Here is a 20,125-nt window from a genome sequence, read left to right on the forward strand (position 1 = left end):
ATTTTGAACCTAATGTGAAGAAGAATGTACATAAAATTATGTGCATTTCTAAGCATTTATGTACTTAAAAGATTTTCATATCTTAGTGTTTGGAATTAATCAAAGGTTTAAAAGATCTGAGAAATATGAAAATGACTAAACTATATAAGAACTCTGAGAGATGAAATTAACTATAACATCAAAATGAAATGTTATAACAAAGACAGGCAAAGAACACTGAAAAAATAATAATAATGATAAAAGGAACAAAATATCACCAGAATAATTTTATTCACCAGCATAAACTGTGGCTCATCAGGAAGCTAGCGCCTCCCTTAACCACACAATGCAGGGATCACTCTGAGCGCTGCAACGGAAAGCAGCAGGCACATGAGTTAAAGACACCAAATGAATACAGAAAGGTACTGACAGCCCACAAGTTCTGTGAATGTTATACCAGGCACATCAGGTTTAATCACACAGTCCTTTCGTCTTCATCTCTCAGCCTTTCTCTCTCTTTCATATTTTCTCGCCGAGAAGTTTTAGCTGATGTGAAAGTTTGGAAAAGAGGACAGGAAAGGGGAAAAATCATCCTTTCAACCTGTTGGTGACCGTGGCCTCTCATCCTGCGATTGCCTGGGCTTCCAAGATGACTCCACCGAGGACCTTTGAGAGCCACAGCTCCCTGCCCTTCCCTGGGCCATCCCCCTCTGCCCTCTTTTCTGGGGTCAGGAATAGAGCCTGGAGGTGCGTGTGCCCTTTGCCCTTTGATCCAGGCACTCCCTCGCTTTCTGCTCCTGCCAACTCAAACCCCGACTCTCCTGCCCACGGATCATAACAGACAAGCACTCCCAGTAAACAGGGCCCTAGAGCTCTTTTTCCTATTGTATATTTTAACGAATAGTTTTAGAACTTGACAAGCTTTCATCACTATAAAATAAAAAGGGAAATTGACTTATCATGGTAGCAAACAGCGAACACAGAAAAAAACCTCTTGACTTTTACCATCAGTGTTATATCAAGATCTAAAAGACAAGAAAGAGACCATGACTAAGAAAAATACAGCGCTTTTGTGGCTTTGAGTTTACAAAAATAGTGTTGTCAGTTTCTAACTACACTGTTATTATCCACCAGAATAACTTCCCCTTGACTTCCAGGTTCCGATTTTTTAAAAAGTTCTCAAGTATCACAATTTCGTGGACATATTTGGTTAGAGTGGAAAGGGCAAGATGAAAGCCAGATAAAATTCATTTAGGTGAGATTCAGGCTAAAATGTCTGTAAGCAATAACATTACCCGTGGGAGGACACTGACAGACTCCGTGATAGTATGAGTCGCTTTTTCACACAAAATAGGTTTGAGAAAGCCTTCTGAAAACGCTTGTGACACAGTGGATACAAAAAAGGATTGACAAAGGAATTAAACCACTGAAGCCAAAATGTGATATGGTACAGGACTGTTTGGGGGCGCTCATCTGGGGAGTAAGTTGAAAGAACAATAGTGAAAAGAGAGTAAGGGGCCCAGCAAAAGGTGAAAACACCTATGAGAATGGCCAGTGACTTGGCTAATTTCCTGGCTCTGAGCAGTTCAAGATGTTCTCTTTGGCAAAGGGATAGGTTTCCTCGTTGGGACAAGGAACGCGTTTTGGAAGCAATTATATCTCTATTCTTCTGGGTTCTTGCAGAAAACAAGAGGCTGCTTTTTCTTCCCTGTCTCTCGACATGAGGGGATGCTGCTGCTTCCTTCTGTTCAGCAAGAGCTGCCCTAGAAAACAGTCCACACTTGAACAAGTGTCCAAAGGTACTGGAAGAGGTGGCAGTGAGTCCAGGATGGCTTTGCGACCTGCTGAGGTGACCACGCTTCCATACTCTCCAGTAAATATAGACGTTGAAATAAGCCATTGAGAAGACTGGGACCAGGAATTCCAAGAATGACATGATGGCAAGAACATACCATTTTGAAATGAATCCAGGTTCACAGTGCCTCCCCTTTGTCTTCCAGGCTTCTGCAACTATCATTACTGGCCCATGCACCAAGAAGGCCAGCACCCAGACAGCCACCATCAGAGACACGATCTTCCAGATCTCAGTGTGTCGAGCTCTATAAGAGACCTAAAAGAGGCCAAATAAATTATTTTCAGTATTATGAAACATATGTTGACTGCATAAAGCATACCATAGGCCCTCAGGAGTTTCAGGGATGCTCAAGAGGTGAGGATAGTAACTGGGCCTGGCTAACATGATGTGGGCCAGGCAGAGGGTTCAATTTCAGCAAAGCCTGGACCAAGATGCAAACTTTCTTAGTGATTTTCAAGAGGAAGGGCACAACCCTCAAGGTTAAACCTCTTGATACTATAGAATTTGTCAAAATCTGAACCATTAAATAACTGAAACTGGGTGCATCTTTTCAGTGTTTCCCAATCTGCCAGCTGGGTCAGGACGAGCATTTTTTTTTTAATGAAATAGCATCTTCCACATCAGAATGCATCACACACTGTAAGGGTATGTATTGTTTGATGAAACTTTTGCTTTGGGAATATAGATACATGTATATAAAGAAAAATGCATGTACTGTCATAGTATAAAATGCATTTCTTGGCTGGATGAACAAAGGTGAAGGAATTAAGCAAAAAAGCATATATCTATATAAAACAGAGACACAGACATCAGTGTGGTGACAGCCAGAGGAAAGGGGAGTGGGCTCGGTGGAGGTGGGCAAAGGGTGATGAATGGGGACGGAAAGAGACTTTGTTTAGGCAGTGAGCACTCGCTGCAGCGTGCAGATGGTTTTATAAACCAATGTCACCTCAGTAAATTCAATAATAAATAAACAAAGTGCATCTCTCACTGTAGTCACAGTCAAAAAAGTTTGAAAGCAACTGGCTTTCCTGATTCTAATAAAGAAACAACCTATTCTGCAGTTCATGCTGATTCTTTAAGGTGGGATCAAAAAGAGAAAGAAAAACATCACTTCCAAGAAGATGGCACACAAAAAGAAAGAAGTGTAAACCTACTGTGGAGAGACACTACAGTGTTATTGAGCATTACCAAGTCATTTCTTTCTACAAAAGTTTCCACTCGATAAAAACAGTGCCGACGCTATAGTGGCCAGCCACTTTGAGAGACATGGCCGTGGCGAGTGCCACTGTCTTTTTTAAGGGTAAAGAATGTTCTGGATCCACTTATTCACAATGACAGGCTTCCATAAGGGAAAATGAGATTCTGTGAGTAAGGATTGCTCTCAGATCACAAGACCCATGATCTTTGATAGATCCTGAAATTTTCAAGAATATCCTCTGCAAGAAATCTAAAGATACCCAAAACCAACCACTTTTCTACCTAAGGGAGAAAGTATGAACTAACAATTTTGTAAAGGGGCCTGTTTTAGATTAGTAAGTTTTTTTCTCTAGCTAAAGTGTTCCACATTTCTCTGATTTCCTCACTTGAAGGGAAGAAATGAAATTACAACATGCCTCCCTTTTCACCAGCTCTCTTCTACTATTTTCTCTGTGAATTTTTAAGTCTCATTCTACCATATTCCATCATTTTTATTAAAAGGGTGCACCATTGCCAAGCACTGTCTGTCTTTGATGGATTGTACATGCTGGGGAGGGCTCGACAGTTGGCTAGAAGTAAGATAAAACTGGTTTTGTTCCCTTTTTAAACTGAGTTATTTTTTAAAACTTCAGGAAAGTGGTTTGGGGGTGATTTTCCCCCCCAAACTACTGGTATTTCTGTGGCTAAACTAAAATGCATATGGTGCTTCTGAAAACAAGCTCCCATGTACTCCAGGCTTTTTTGCCTTCTGCTTCCCATGCTACTGATTAATACACCTCTTGCACTACATCTAATGATTATGAAGATGGTAACAATACCCAGATGATCATAAAACTGCATTTAGTTTTTTAATTGCTCTTTTCAGCCTTTGTAATAAGATGATGCAATCTGCTGGAAAGTGATCTCTTTTCTGTTATGCATAAGGTCAAATGGGATAATAGACATCTAAGGGAATTGAGAAGACAATGCCAATCTTTTCGTATCGGCATAGCATTTATGAGAGATAGACAGCTCAAGCATTGCTTGGACCTAGGTTCAGGAGAGTTGAAGTGACCTCCTGACATCAGTCAGTGACCCACCTCTCACCCACTATAGAATATGTCCATTATTCAGAATGTTGCCTCTTAGCCTGCAACAATATTATTCAGGGTCTTAATTTCAACATCAAGCTTCTTTTTTCATCTGCAGATAAATAAATACTCTCCTCTTACTATCTTAATTCTGCATTCATTTTCATTTCCATTCATTCCAGTTATATTATTCTACATTCTCCCACTCACTCTTGCTTCAGTCCTGCAACAACATGGACGGATCTAGAGGGTATTGGCCTAAGTGAGATAAGTCAGACAGAAAAGACACATGCCAGATGATTTCACTCATATGTAGAATCTAAAAACAAGATGTGGACTCAGTATACCACTTCTGACAACTTGCCTTGGATTTTCTTTGATGCCTTCCCACTTTAGTAGCACAAAGGGGGTTGACTTCACCAAATCATGTGCAGAAAATGTTCACCAAGGGCCAGTGAGAACTTAGTGCCAGATAACAAAACGGTAATCAGGCTCCTCTAAGATTTGTCAATTAAACAAAAAATTAGACTTAAAAATTTTTTTGCTTGAACCCAAATTTACAAGTACATACTCTTCTAAGGAAGATAAAGTAATGGTTTGACTTACAGCATTTGAGACTGACTGGTATCGATCATAGCTGATGAGTACAATGTTATATACAGATGCTGTACACAGGAAGTAGTCAGTAATGAGCCAAAATGCACAGATTTTATTTTCAGGATTCCAGTTGAACAGCAGTTGTGGGATGTACAAAGGAATGGAGATCACACCTATACAGAGAAAAAGTAAGGGTAAAAAAAATAGCATATATCAATGAAAACTAAGAGGTATAGTACGCGACACATGATGTATCTGAATTGACCAAAAATGGTTTGATTATAGTTTAGAAATTAATAATATTTCATCAACAAACTCAGGACTGATTTCCTACACATTCTTTAAATACCATTTTTATAATAATTTTCCTAAGCCTCGTACTTTCAGTGGCTCCTTATTACTCTCCAAATCAAGTTCAGGTCCAGACCTGTACTTCCAGCCACATACAATGCGAATCATCTTTATGTTTATGATCCAACCCACGCAGGATGACAGGCCACTCATCCCTCAAACACCTCTCGCATTTCACATCTCTTTGCTTGACCAACAGCATCCATCCTTCCTAGAATGTCCTCCTGTCTTCTACTGAGAAGTCTATTTGCTTCCTGTTTATTCTGCATTCAGTTCAAGAAACGACTTTCTCCATATCATTTCTCTTGGAGCTTCTTTGGCAGAAGCAACTTCTCTGTCACCTGCACTTTCGTAGCACTTCTCTCTTCCTCCTTCGTGTACAAGAACATTCTACTTTATATTGTCATCATTTTTTAACTCATTTCTCCTGAGGATTTGAATATGTTGTGAGGCAATCTTTGTATTTTTCACAACATATAGAATTGACAAAAATGCTTGCACATTTAACTTAAATAACAGCTAACATATTATGCAATTACCATACACTAGACATCGTGTTATGTGCGTTGCATATATCACCTCATTTAACCTTCATTGGAACTTTGTGAGGTAGGGACCATGCTAAGTTAACAAATAAAGAACCTGAAGCTCAAGAAGGGAGACATAATTAGCCCAAGGGCCACTTAGATAGTAAGTGAAAGATGGATTTGAAACCAGGCAATGTGATTTCAGAACTCCTGACTTAACTGCTACCCTTCACTGAATGAGCAAATTTATGAGTGATATCGCTCAGCAAAACCTGCTTCCCTGTGAAAAATAACTAAACTGGGCTAATTTCCTGAAGCTTTGCAGGGGGTTTCCATTACATTGACATTTCAGTCAGGTGACACTACTCACTGAAAACATGAACTATTAAGTGGAAGCTCAATTGAAATCTTATTTTGTTAAGTATCTTTATATTTTATCAGGCACTTCACAGGAATTGTCATTTTTTTATATCAGAACCAAGTTAACCTGTCATAGTTATAGAACAATAGTAAAGGTAAATGAAAGGAAAAAGAAAGCATAAAGGAAACCCTGCATTTTCCCCAAACAAGATGCCGTTGTAACAGAGCAAAAAGCTTGGTTTCTCTGGCTCCATTTTGTTCCAGCCTGTGTTGTTCCCATGGCCTTCAAGTTAATAGTTCCTGCTTTAATCATTAGAAAAATTCTGCTTGGGGCTTGAGTTTCTACTAAAATAGCCCCTCCCATTTTCCCTTCCCTTTACATAAAAGAAGCCTGAACTCTTTACTTCCTAAAGATGGACTTGAAGAACTACTGGGGCTCCCATCTTCTCAGCTGGCACCTTTTCAGTCAATAAACCTTGCCTTATCCAAACTCTGATGCTTTGAGTCTGGGCCTTTTGAAGCATCAGGCACACAAATTTTGGACTGGTAACACCATGAGGATATAATGGTCGGTTTCAGAACCGGTGAAAGGAAATGTAGAACTTAGTATTCTGTATCTAGGTTTACACACAAATATAAGAAACTAAACACCACAGAGACAAAGAGTTGTGCAATTAGCTCTTATATGTAGTTCATATTGCCTGCTTGCTTGTGTTTCAATTGTGTTTTTTATGATAACTTCCTATGGTACCTTCCATCTGAAAAGTGTGTGTGTGTGTGTGTGTGTGCATGCTCGCTCACATGTACACACTCGCACATGTGTGAATACACGCCTATGGTATAAAATAGGTCACCAGGTTCACCTGAGATAAAGTATCTTCAAAACAGAGACATTTGTTATATTTCAGTCCAGAGTTGTAGCTCCCATTTCTCCCCAAATGAGTATTTTTCATAAACACACTCATTTCTTCCACAGAGTGAGAAAGAAGAGTACATTTCAGGAATCACTTGCATCACAGACACCAATTCTCTGTTTAAGATTAAAGAAAGGGTGTAAGTTAAATAACCTTTTTTTTACACTTTGTGATTTATATAAAAGAGGAAGGGTGTGTTCAAAACCTTAGGAGCTGCTTGAGATAGAGCTTAAACCAGGCTCTGGTTAATCCTTTTGGTTTTAAGAAAACCTTGCCGTCACCTTGTGTTCTACATAATGTTTTAGTACAAATGTCATGCTTGGTCCCTCTATCTTGTTGAATGGTGGAGACATTTGTGGCTCATTCCAAAAATTTTTTTTAAACTGTGAATTGGGAGTATTTCTATGATATATTGTTTCTACAATTTCCACTCTGAAAGCATGCTTCTGGGTCAAATGGACTTGATAAGTAAAACTATAAGCCAGTACCTTGAAAAAGAGGGATAAGCCTTTGGCATGACATATTAAGGAAGTGAGGGGAGTGAGAAAAGACAAACTATATTAAAAGACTGTGGTGAGCCCTGGACTGTGTGGCTCATTGTCCCAGGCACCGAGGGGTCACCGGCCTGATTCCTGGTCAGAGCACATGCCCAGATTGCAGGCTCGATCCCTAGTAGGGGGCATGCAGGAGGCAGCTGATAGATGTTTCTCTCCCTCCCTCTCTCTCCCTTCTCTCTCTCTCTCTCTAAAAAATAAATCAATAAAAACATACTTTTTAAAAAAGATAGTGGTGAAAGTTAATTGAGTAGGCAGTTAGACAGGCATAGGCAGAGCAGGCCAGGTACAGAATATCACCAGGGCAGAAAGTCCCGGGTGCCAAGCAATGGAAAAAAACTAAAGAAAACAGCTATTATAGGTTAAGGCCTCACTCCTCAGGGTAACATTTCATCCCCTAGCATGTCGTTAATCATGCAGTTTTGATCTCCTGACCTTTCATATTGCTAGTCGTGTGGGTTATACCTCCTTAGAGGAGCAAGAAGAGGGATGGAAAATAGCCTCATATGACTACCAGACAAGCCCTTGCAGGGACCAGTCCCTTAAGCATTAAGACCTCAGGACAATGAGGTTCCGACCCATCAAAAGTTTTGATCAAACTAGAGATAAGATCTAGGCCTCAGTTGTATTTTAGCTCCAGGCTCAGAAAAGCAGCAAAACAAAGTCATATCATGGCTGATATCTGGACCAGATGCAATGACTAATGACCCCTATCCTAGCACCAACCAATCAGTAAAGACCATGATCCTAAAAGGGCACACCTAGAAAGCTGATGAATATTCTAATGAGATCCTCCCCTGAGACCTCCCCTGAACCCCCTGCCTTTAAAAAACAAATAAAAACCCTTAAGATGAAGGACCTGGTGCATACTCTCTCTCTCTCTCTTTCTAGAGCATGCCCACCTCCCCCCCCTCCTTCTTCCTTAGGTGTGTATCTTTAGCTTTCTTTCTCCTAAGCTCCAAGTGTCCTTCTTTTGCCTCTGTAACTTGTTTCCTGAGCCCATGCAGCCCAGCTGTCTCACTTCTGCCTCTATGACTTTCTTTCCAAAAGGCTAAATAAACTTCTTGCACTAAGAGTCTTGGCTCTGAACTCTTTTTTCACCAAACTCAAGAACCAAGGTCTAACACTACCACTAACAAAGGGGGAAAAAAGGAGGTGAAGGAACAGGGGGAGGAAAGATGGAAGGGGAAGAAGGAAGAGAGGAGAGGAGGGGAGGGGAGGGGAGGGGAGAGAGGAGAGGAGAGGAGAGGAGAGGAGAGGAGAGGAGAGGAGAGGAGAGGAGAGGAGAGGAGAGGAGAGGAGAGGAGAGGAGAGGAGAGGAGAGGAGAGGAGAGGAGAGGAGAGGAGAGGAGAGGAGAGGAGAGGAGAGGAGAGGAGAGGAGAGGAGAGGAGAGGAGAGGAGAGGAGAGGAGAGGAGAGGAGAGGAGAGGAGAGGAGAGGAGAGGAGAGGAGAGGAGAGGAGAGGAGAGGAGAGGAGAGGAGAGGAGAGGAGAGGAGAGGAGAGGAGAGGAGAGGAGAGGAGAGGAGAGGAGAGGAGAGGAGAGGAGAGGAGAGGAGAGGAGAGGAGAGGAGAGGAGAGGAGAGGAGAGGAGAGGAGAGGAGAGGAGAGGAGAGGAGAGGAGAGGAGAGGAGAGGAGAGGAGAGGAGAGGAGAGGAGAGGAGCCCCTGTAAGATCCTAGATGACTTGCCCACCCTAGCTGTCCCCCACCTCTCTGGTCTCACCTCCTGCTACTCTCTCCACCCATCACTCACTCCTTCTGGCCTCAAATACACCACGCATGCACTGCTTCAGACCCTTGCACTTCCTTGAGCATGAAATGCTCTTTCCCCAGAGCACTTCTGTTTGCTCAAATGTGTCTTGATCAGTGAACCCTACCCTGGAAGTTTGAATTGCAGCTTCCACCTCAAACACACTTCCTCTCCCTCATTCCTGTTTTATCTCAGTAGCAATGATCACCCTCTAAAATGCCATCTAATTTTATTTACTTATTTATATTGTTTATCATCTGTCTCCCCATCTTCACCCACAGTAGAAATAGAAGCACCATGAGAGAAGGAATTTTTGTCTGTATTTTCATTGCTACATCTCTAGCACCCCAAAGAGTTCATGCTCACAATAAATTGGTGTTAGATGAATGAATAGATGAGGACAGGGAAGCCCAGTTTGCTTGAAAATTGTCACCAGTCCAGTCTGGAATTGCCAATCTGCTAAGAAGCTACATCTTCCATGAGAAAATGACAATTAAAAGGTGATGGGAGCTAAAAGCCCCAGTGAATTCTTTGGGCCAACAGAAGACTCTGTGGAAAACAGTGAGTGCATAGAGGGTATTATGGACTGAATATTTGTGCCCACCCCAAATTCATTCATAAGTGGAAGCCCTAACCCAGGGTGGCTGTATTTGGAGAGATGGCCTATACACAGGTAATTAAAGTTAAATGAGGTCATAAGGGTGAAGCCCTAATCCAACAGGATTAGTGTCCTTATAAGAAGAAACACGAGAGAGCTTGCTTGCTCTCTCTCTCGGTCTCTCACTCTCTCTCCCTTTACACTCAGAGGAAAGGCCATGTGCTGATGCATCGAGAAGGCATCTATAAACCAGGAAGAGAGCTCCCACCAGGAACTGAATCAGCTGGCACCTTGATCTGGGACTTCCCAGCCTCCAAAGCCATGAAAAAGTAAATCACTGTTGTGGAAGTCCAGACTGTGGTGTTTTGTAGCAGCCCAAGCTAACTAACTCAGAGGGTTAGAGGAGAGTCCCAAACTGAGGCATGAAGATACTAAAGATAAACTTTGCCATCTTGAAGACATGGTTCAGACTCTGTTAGCAGCAACTGCCTTTTGCCCTTGAGTCATCTGTCACATGGTTGAGTCGTCTGTCACATGGTTGTGTAGGCCATAAATGCCACGCAATTGTAGATGTGAAGAAGTTACCCATAGATGGAAACGTCAGTCATGAGATACCAACTTTATAGTTACTGCTATAGATGTAGCTAGTATATTACTTCCTAGAATAGTGTACAAATGAGATATATTTATATCAATGTGGCCAGTGCTAAAATTTTTCCTCAATAATTCTTTGCTTTCCAACACTAAATTCAGCCTGGGAAGCTACCCAGGTGCCACAAATTTAGATTCTCTACGGAAGGCCAGTTCTAAAACAGGTGAGAAGAGAGCATTCGGCCAGAAAGTCTACAATACTGAGCACATATAATGCTCTAATCGGTACTGCCATCACCACATGGTTCTGGAGCTCTAGGGTCAGGATCCCAAATAGTAAGATTTGCTGGCTTAGAGCAAAGAAAACCTCTCATGAGCTCCTCTCTGGCCCACCACCACCAATGTGAGGTCCTACAGGCTCAGAGCTGAAAGGCACACCTCTGGGCATGGCAAAGGAAAAAGAACAGCATTGACACAAAACTCAAATCTGGTTACAAACAGCTCTCAGAGACTTTCCTAATTCTTGCGTTGTGCGAATACAGGCATGCCTTGCTTTATTGCACTTCGCAGATACTGCATTTTCATCAACACTGAGGCAAGGCCCTCCACCAGCAAGATTACACCTCACTGAAGGCTCAGATGATGGTCAGTAGTTTTTAGCAATAAAGTAATTTTTAATTAAGGTATGTACATTGTTTTTCAGACATAATGCTATTGCACACTTAATAGACTATTGTAGAGTATAAACATAACTTTTATAGGCACCAAAAAGTTTGTGTGACTCACTTTATTGTGATTTTCACTTTATTGGGATGATCTGGAACGGAACCTGCAATATCTCCAAGGTATTGTATTAAAATAAGTGACCTCTGGAGGAAGCTGGCAGGGTCAGGGAATATGTGAAGGATGAGGCCAGTAGATGAATAGAGACTCTGATCTGGGTCAGACTGCTCTTATCAAGAGCAAACCCTCCCTTTCCCACCCCTGCTGATAGAGGTGAACCACCAGGACTGGTGTATAACTACATCTGCAGGGACATTTCTCAATCAAAAACAAAACACATCTTTATGTTGCAGTGCTCAAGCCCATGATGGTGGGGCTGTCGCATCACACACAGGGACATTCCACTGTAATCTGGAACCATCTTTGTCAAAAGCTTAGGCCTCAGGCTCCTTCAGTGAGGCTAGTTTTACCCCAGACCTCCTACCACCAGGTATTCAGAGCCTCACTCCTTTTGAGTTGGTCAGAATACATAACCAACTTTAAGTTCTCAGTGTCATCTAAAAGTTCTGCAGTTTGCCCAGCCGGTGTGGCTCAGTGGTTGAGCATCAATCTAGGAAACAGGAGGCCACGGTTCGATTCCCAGTCAGGGCATATGCCTGGGGTGCGGGCTTGATCCCCAGTAGTGGGAGTGCAGGAGGCAGCCGATGAATGATTCTCTCTCATCACTGATGTTTCTCCCTCTCCCTCTCCCTTCTTCTCTCTGAAATCAATAAAAATATTTTTTAAAAATAAATAAAAGTTCTACAGTTCTATGAAGGAAGAGGGCTACATATATTTATAGCAGAATATTCTGTTTATATAAATACACTTTTTACATAAGTACACAAATTTGTACGTGTTTACGCATGCACAGAGAATGATAAACGAGGCTCTGCATCAAGCTCCTAACATTGGTTACCTGGAGGGGCAGAACTGAGGAGAGAAATGGCAAAATTGTTGGGTTCTTTCACTGCTTCTATATTGGTTAGCCACCTTTACCTGTGACCCAGTCATGTCTATATTATGACTCCTAAATCAATCTCTCCAGCTAGAAATTTCCTCCAGGAGTTTTATCAATGCAGCACCGGAAGCAGAAGCTACCTTCCCCAAAATGTTCCCTTTTCTATTAAGAGTTTTAGGCGTCTTAGTCCCCAGAATGCAATCGCTAACTACTTTCTCTTTCCCCTGCCTGAGCCCACCCTTGCAACTCTTCCACCCTCACCCTAGCTCAGAGCCTTCCCTGCCACATGGCTTCTACCTAGACTGCTTGCTGCAGGGTCATCTCTGAAACAGAGCTGCCCCCTCCTCCAGCTTCTCTCACCTACTACATCTCTCCCGGTGTCTCTAAGGTAAAGCTTCCATCCAACCACTCACTCACCTGCCTTAAAAAAATTTTAATCTCCACATTGTCTGCTGAATCACCTCAATCCAGAATCATACTAGTATTCAAGGGCCTTCACTACACAGGTTCTGACCACTCTGTCTCATCCCCTACTGTTCCCACAGCCGTTGCACACCAGCCAGCCTGGAGCTCACACTTAGGAAGGTACACACTGTGTTCCAGACAGCAAACTAAGTATTCTATGAGTATTGTTTTATTTTAATATGAACGCAAGCACTGATGTAGCTATAGACAATGACAGATTAAATTATGCTAAAAGCTCCTATAAAACAATATCATCAGCTGACACTCCTGTACATTTACTAATTATAAGCATCATTAAAGATCTATGGTCATCAGGAAGTAAAAAATTACAAAGTGCATGTTTCCAAAGAAAGATTAATTTAATTTCTATGATCCTTTATAACACTATGATATCATATCACATGCAAGGTAGTTTAGTGTTGGGTATATTTTATAATATTCTATACCATATCATAAAATAATATTAGCTATACTATTTAACTGACCTGAATATACCATTTCCTGATTGTGCTGGTTGCCAGCATATACATGATCTCCTATTACTCTGATACTGTGATACTAAGGAAATTATGCTTACTTAAAGAGGAATACTTATACACCTAAACATACAAGGAAAATAGCTTCAGCCCCGGCCGGGCATGGCTCAGCGCTTGAGCGTCGATCTAGGATCCAGGCGATCAGGGTTCGATTCCCGGTCAGGGCACATGCCCGGGTTGCAGGCTCGATCAATGACTCTCTCATCATTGATGTTTCTATTTCTCTCTCTCCCTCTCCCTCCCTCTCTCTCAATAAAGATATATTTAAAAAAAAAAAAAAAAAAAGCTTCAGAAACAAATAACTCTTAAACAATTTTGGAAATATTCTAAACTTATTTTTATTCTATAAAAAGATAATAAACTGCTTTCAGATGAAAATTTTCCTTACAAACCTGATACACACACACACACACACACACACACACACACACACACACATAAAATAGTTCCCTAAAGTGCCATATAAATTCCCTTGAACTTTAATCCTTAAACTTTTTGTTTTTAATCATTCCCAATTTCATACAGTCCCTTGAAATAACCAAAGCTTATTTTAAGGTTTTAGAAATAAATTATAATTGAAAAAGATTATGTTAAATAAAGAGATGTAACTTACCAACAAAGAAGTCAGAAATGGCCAAGTTAAGGAAAAAATAATTACTTCGATGTTTAAGGTTTTTGTCCACCACAAAAGCCAAAATGACAATGGCATTTCCTAGCATTATAGCAAAAGCTAGTAAGCCCATTAAAAATGCTAAAGCAATGCTAGTACTTAGTGCTAAAGTAGTTGTGCTATTAGTAGCTGACATCACATCAAATGATGAAGCTCAATATAGCAAGGCAACTCTGACAAGTATATGTCTACTCGTAAAACTAGTATATATAGTCTTTTATTTATAACATGTTTTTCAAGATTTAAGTACTGATTGCAGTACTTACTTCCTGGTTCTTGAAAAGGAAACTTGTCATAATAGTTTCCTTTATGACACTAAAAAGAAAAAACTTCCAAAAGACAGTAAAATTTTTACCTTAAACATTTTAATGTGTTTCATCCATCTCCCATTAATAGAGAGCAATATTATATATCTGATGCATTATATAGGCAGTAAATTGGACTCAAATGCGATTCATTCTTAAAACTAATATAGAGCCTATTAAACATTCTCTTCTTATCATGACGAAATAACAGGGGCTAAATTCACCATCCTATCTGAAACAATAAAAAAACGACAACATATATGAAACAATGGCTTTCAAGGCACTGCACTTAGCGATTGTCCAGATGAGAGAAGAAAATTCAGCGAGACCTGCAGTTGCCCCAGCTTACTGTCTTTTTTTTTCTTCATATGTCTTTATTGATTTCAGAGAGAAGGAGGGGAGGGAGAGAGAGAGAGAGAGAGAGAGAGAGAGAAACAGCAATGATGAGAGTCATTGATTAGCTGCCTCCTGCACGCCCCCTACTGGGGGGTCAAGCCCCCAACCCAGGCATGTGCCCTGACAGGGAATCAAACTGAGATCGCCTGGATCATAGGTCGATGCTCAACCACCGAGCCACACCTGGCCGGGCTCGGCTTACTGTCTTGAGTTTCCAGGGCACAGAGCAAGAGGGGACATCCAGGAGGAGGCCAGCAGGTTCCCTGGGTGGGGAGAATGGTCTGAGAGTCGGAGAGTACAGGACAGGGCTCTGCTGCAGAGGAAGACTGAAGTGGGTTTCCATTAGACAGATGATTACACTTTTGTGGTAGAATTAGAGGGAGAGTGATAAGGGATGTAATTTACATACAAGTGTTTCTTCACCATGATTTTCTTCTTCAGTGGTGGATCTCACAGTCCCTAAAACCAGAGCTCCCAAAGTCTGGTATTGTTCTAAAACAAGGTAATGTGTGTGTTAATTTGAACCTAAAAGCAAAAATGTGAAAGAGATAATAGAATGAATTTTCTAAATTGCTAAATTGGGACTGATTGTTATCCTTGTTTTTGCCTCCTGGAATAGATAATCCCATCAACTGGGACTAGACCAAAGGGGAACTCTGCAATATCTCAATTTGCTACCAGCCATTCAGCCCAGCCCAGTGTCTTAATAATAAATGGAACGAAAGTGAAATTATTGCTGAGGGGAGGGGAGCTAATAAATGGGTGTTACAAAATGGAAAATCTAATATAATGTTGGTGCCTTAAGAGAAGCATGAAGCAAAAGAATGTTATTCTCTCTTAGCTTTGACTCCGATGCCCACTGGGTGAAGAACTTGGTTGCCAAAATCACCTCTTTTGAATAACCAAGAAGTAAGCAGGACAACAGCCAGCCCAGTGAGTACACATATACCCCAAGAGTGGTCTGTTTTCTCAAAATGGAGGAACAGATGGATGCTCTGACTATAACTCTATGGAATAATATGAATGTGGCTGTGTCTTTTGATTCCAGTTTCACAGGATAGAGCTATCATTGAAGACATGAGCTAGGAAGAAAATCATGGGAATATATACCCATTTGAATCCAGACAACACTGATTAGTAATCTAAATAAACAACCGCAGATGCTGGCAGGTGGGAGGTCAGCAGGCATGAGCTACAGCAATAAGGCCAAAGGAGATTAACCCTTTATTAGATATATCGTTTATGAATATTTTCTCACATTACATAGATTGCCTTTTAACTCTGCTGACTGTATCCTTTGATGGAAAGAGAGTCTTTGCCCTGGCTGGTGTTGCTCAGTGGTTAGAGCGTTGTCCCGTGCATTGAAGGGTCTCAGGTTCAATTCCCCGTCAGGTCACATACCTGGGTTAAAGGTTCGATCCTGTGGTTGGGGTGTATACAGGAGGCAACAGATCAGTGTTTCTCTCTCACACTCTCCCTTCCTCTCTTTCTAGAATCAATGGGGGGGAAAATAAGTTTTTATTTTATTTTATAGTCAAATTTATCTACCTTTACTTTTCTAGCCTGTGCTTTTGGTGTCATATTCAATGAGTCCCATTAGTTTTAAAACATTTTATTACTAGAATCAGAAATCGAAAAAACAAAAAATGGGAAAGAAATATGGGGTTTGAAAGAAGAAAAATTTCTTCCAAAGAGTCAATCAACATTGATGCCTAATTTATCCATACTATGGTCTTATTTTTCTTGGGGCTCTACATTCTTTCTGTTTTCTTTTCCGTGATTGTTCATACACACAGACTCAGGGAAAATCTCCAAGACTGAAAATCTACCTCCATAAGCAGAAGGCAGGGAAAGAAAAAAGCAGGCCACTCCAGTCTGGCAATTAACAGAGTTTATTAAGGGAAACCTACATCCGAGGTACATCTTGGGTGTCAGTAAGAGGAAGCGAATATCCTCTGCACCTCTGGGCAGGTGCTAAAGAATTATACATAGAACAGGGCAGGATGGACAGAAGTACTGGTGCATAACCCACCCCAGATAAAGGAAAATGTCTTATCTTACAAGCTTGCCCAGAGCAGGGCAATGGCCATTCCAGGAACCAGCATGCGAGAGGCGTAGGGGAGAAAGCTGATCACACCGTCTCTGAGGGGATTTATGGGAAGCAATTTCTGATCCAGCCTGGATCTAGTTCATGGGTCTGGCAACAGTCATGTCATGGAACAGCCTCTCTCCTCCAGAATGATGCAATTTAAACATCTAGTTCAAACCTCTCGCATTTTTCTTCTGTTCTAGAGTTTACCTCTGACAAGATATTCAATCCTGCCAACATCCCTTCTTTCACCTTTAAAGCTAAGTCACCCCTTGGCTTCAAGGTGTGCTGCTGTACTTGACAATACAGAGGGGCTCTTGTTGAAAGGAGGGAAGGCCCCTCTGGGACGTCTCATCACACCCCCCACACATGTGAGCACCACAGCCTTGTGCAAGCCAGCGCTTTTTCTTCCTGGGGCCACTACTGGTTTCCCGACTGACTTTCCTGTCTGGGCTCCAAAGAGTGGCCACATTTTGACTTGGGATCATCCCCTAATGCTTGTTTGGTCACTGCCTTTTTCTTGTCAAGGAAGTTTCTATAGGTTCTTTCCTTAGGAAATCCAGTTTCTCTGAGGTCTGGCTTCTCCTGTGTCCAACCCAATGCGTCAGGCCAGCCAGAACCAAAGCCTTACATCCAGGCAGGTGGCATTCAGCAAGCAGCTGCCCGAGAGCACCACGGAAACAAGTAAGATGACAGGGCAACAGCCAGAAGGGGCCAAGGGCGTCTCAGTGGCAGTGAACCAGCTTCCCAGTCAGAGAGCCAGGTTTGACTTAAATGGCACCGTCTCTACCAAATTTCCCAGCAAGCCTCAACTTTAAATACTACCTTCATCTAAATACAAAAGAGAGAGGTTAGAGTGAGAATGGGAGGGGAGGCGATTGAGGGGAAAGTGGAGGAGGAGCTCTTTGCTAAGCAAAGGTTGCCCAGCCTTGCACCGGGTGGAAAGTCATGTGGGTAACAGCTCTCTTCCTGGTGCAGGCCCCCTTTCTAATGTAAGTTCATTTATGAAGGTAGATTACCCTTTCTAGAGGCTAACTTCTACTCTTCTCAGAGCTTCTGTTTTGTCTGCAGTTTCTTGAAATAATCAGCTCAAAATAATCCTATATCAAAGGACATATTTTAGGGTGGCATGTTCAGCTACTCTTCAACACTAAGGTTCTTACTGATTACAGCCTAATGTGATTTCACTTCTTTTACAATGAGAAACATACTAACCATCACCTATTGAGTTCTCACGGTGTGTGAAGCTTTAGGCTAGTGACATTTCACACATTATCTCATTTCATTCCACCCTCCAAAAATCCTATGAGGAAGGATTATTAGACCCATTTTACAGATGAGGAAACTAAGGCTCAAAGAAGTTAAGTAACTTGTCCAAAATGACTTCCATGTCTAAGGCATGGAACTAAAATTTAAATCCAAGTCTGATGTCCAGATCTACTTTTCCTTGATTACAAACACATACTTGTGATTTATGTCTTGTCTGTCAAATGACAAAAATACTACTATTTGGTAATGAGTTTAATGCCCTTTGTTCAAGGAAAAACAATGCATGGGTTGGGGGAGTACAGTGCCTCACAAGCAGAGGGACAACTCTTCCTAAGGATTTTTAGGCAAGAGCGAGTTTTACAGAATGTTAGAAGAGGGGAGGTGGAAACAGGGCGTGATTGGCTAGGAGGTCAGGGATTTCCTTAGGCGGCTAGCAGGTCCTATTTTCTAGGGTAAGGTAAGCTGGCTAAAGCTGAGTTGGAGGACTGTGATTGGTTCAAGTTAGGTCTCCTTGATAGGTGTTTCCCATTGAGTGCAGGCTGACTTAGGTTTAGATTTGTGATGTGGGCCAGAACACTGGGGCAGCCTCCATTTTTGTGGGTCCCGATATACAAATTACCTTTATTATTCCCCTAACAGTATACAACTCAAAACATGGGTTAAATGGGGGGAAAAAGAAAAACAACCCTTCCCTAGGCTCAGAAACCAAGATCCTATGTACTAGCATTACACTTCTTAACTTGCCTCTCTCTTTCTATCTGGTCTCCACCAGGGGTGGACCAACTCTGGTTCACACACCATAGTTTGGCCCCTGAGCTAAGAACGAGTTTTATGTGTTGTGATATTGTCATTTATAATTAGAAATATATATTTGGTCTTCAGCCCCATTTCCTGAACAGCATTCCTAGAACCCTAGGAATTTCCTAAGTGATAAGAGCACCAGGAGAATCTTTTGCTCTAATATTTGGTCTTTAGTCATTGGCTCCTGAAATAGCTCTAGAGCCATAAAGGTAAAAGGGGTGTCTTGTTATTCCTAACAAGCCCCTTTCAACCACACCTGAGTTTAAGTTAATGAGGTGACTTTTGGAAATCCCATAAGGGTGGGGGCTAGTTGCCAGGGGAACCAAACAGTGATTAGAAGACTGGCATTCTCAGGCCCACCCCAGCTCAGGAAAGGAGAAGGAAGAGGCTGAGGACTGACTCAATTGCCAATGGCCAATGATTTAATCAATCATGCTTACATATTAAGCCTCAATAAAAACCCAGAAGGATGGGGTTTGGAGAGCTTCCAGGTTGGTGAACACATGGAGATGCAGGGAGGGTGGGAAGCCCAGAGAGAGCAGGGATGCTCCATGCCCCTTCCCACATACCTTGCCCTATGCATCTCTTCTATCAGGCTGTTTCCTTTTATAATAAACCAGTGAACTAGTAAGGTATTTCCCTGAGTTCTGTGAGCCACTATAGCAAATTAATCAACTGAGGAGGGGGCTGTGGGAACCTCCAATCTATAGTCAGTTGGTCAGAAGCACAGACCAACTTGACATTGACATTTGATATGGGCGCAAGGGGAAGTCTTGTAGGACTGAGCCCCTTAACCTATGGGATCTGATGCTGTCTCCAGGTAGATAGTGTCAGAACTGAATTGAATTGGTTTCACAGAAATTGCTTGATATGTGAAAAACCTACACATCTAGTGTCAGAAGTGACATATTCTGTAAAGTTTTTGAAAATAGAGAAGATACACAGGAAGACTGTTTTCCTTTATACATATTTAGAGTTGAAAAAATTAAGACTATTTCATGATACATGAAAATATATGAAATTCAAATTTCAGTAACCATAAAGTTTTATTGCAACACAGCTATGCTATTATAAGTGTACATGTTGTCTACGACTGTTTTCACACTACAATAGACTGAGTAGCTGAGAGAGAGATGGCTCATAAAGCATAAAATATATATTATTTGGCTGTTTACAGAAAAAAGTTTGCCAACTCTTGCTCTATACTCTTTAACAGATTCAGAGTTCTCCACTGCATCTCCATAACTAAGCAGTCTTTCAGTACCAACCCATGGCCTGCTCAGCTCTTTAAGCTTTTCAAAACTAAATGCAGAGAAACTAGATAACTTGCTACCATGCTATACTGCCTCCCTAGAAGAGTCTAAGAATTTGGTTTCCTCAATGTCAAGTTAAAATTCTAGGTTCTGTTAAAATCCTCAGAAACAGCCCATCTTAAATAATAGGTAGGAATGTTCTCCCATAAAGAGTGAGGAAAAGATAATATGTACTTGATAGCTTTACTGGATGCTTATCATATACTAAGCACT

The 20,125-nt window shown here is 41.5% G+C and overlaps 1 protein-coding gene across 1 annotated transcript; it reads right to left on the reverse strand.

The window, feature by feature from the left end:
* Nucleotides 1-252: 252 nt before the first annotated feature.
* Nucleotides 253-13,875, reverse strand: HRH4 (histamine receptor H4; the record flags this gene model as incomplete). Its single annotated transcript, XM_081148309.1, has 3 exons — nucleotides 253-2,089; nucleotides 4,711-4,874; nucleotides 13,683-13,875. 3 exons carry the CDS (start codon nucleotides 13,873-13,875, stop codon nucleotides 1,271-1,273), a joined length of 1,176 nt encoding a protein of 391 aa, XP_081004435.1. The 3' UTR covers nucleotides 253-1,270.
* Nucleotides 13,876-20,125: the final 6,250 nt, after the last annotated feature.

The sequence above is a fragment of the Miniopterus schreibersii genome (genome assembly GCF_964146895.1).
Source record: "Miniopterus schreibersii genome assembly, chromosome: 10".
In the NCBI taxonomy this organism is placed as follows: Eukaryota; Metazoa; Chordata; class Mammalia; order Chiroptera; family Miniopteridae; genus Miniopterus; species Miniopterus schreibersii.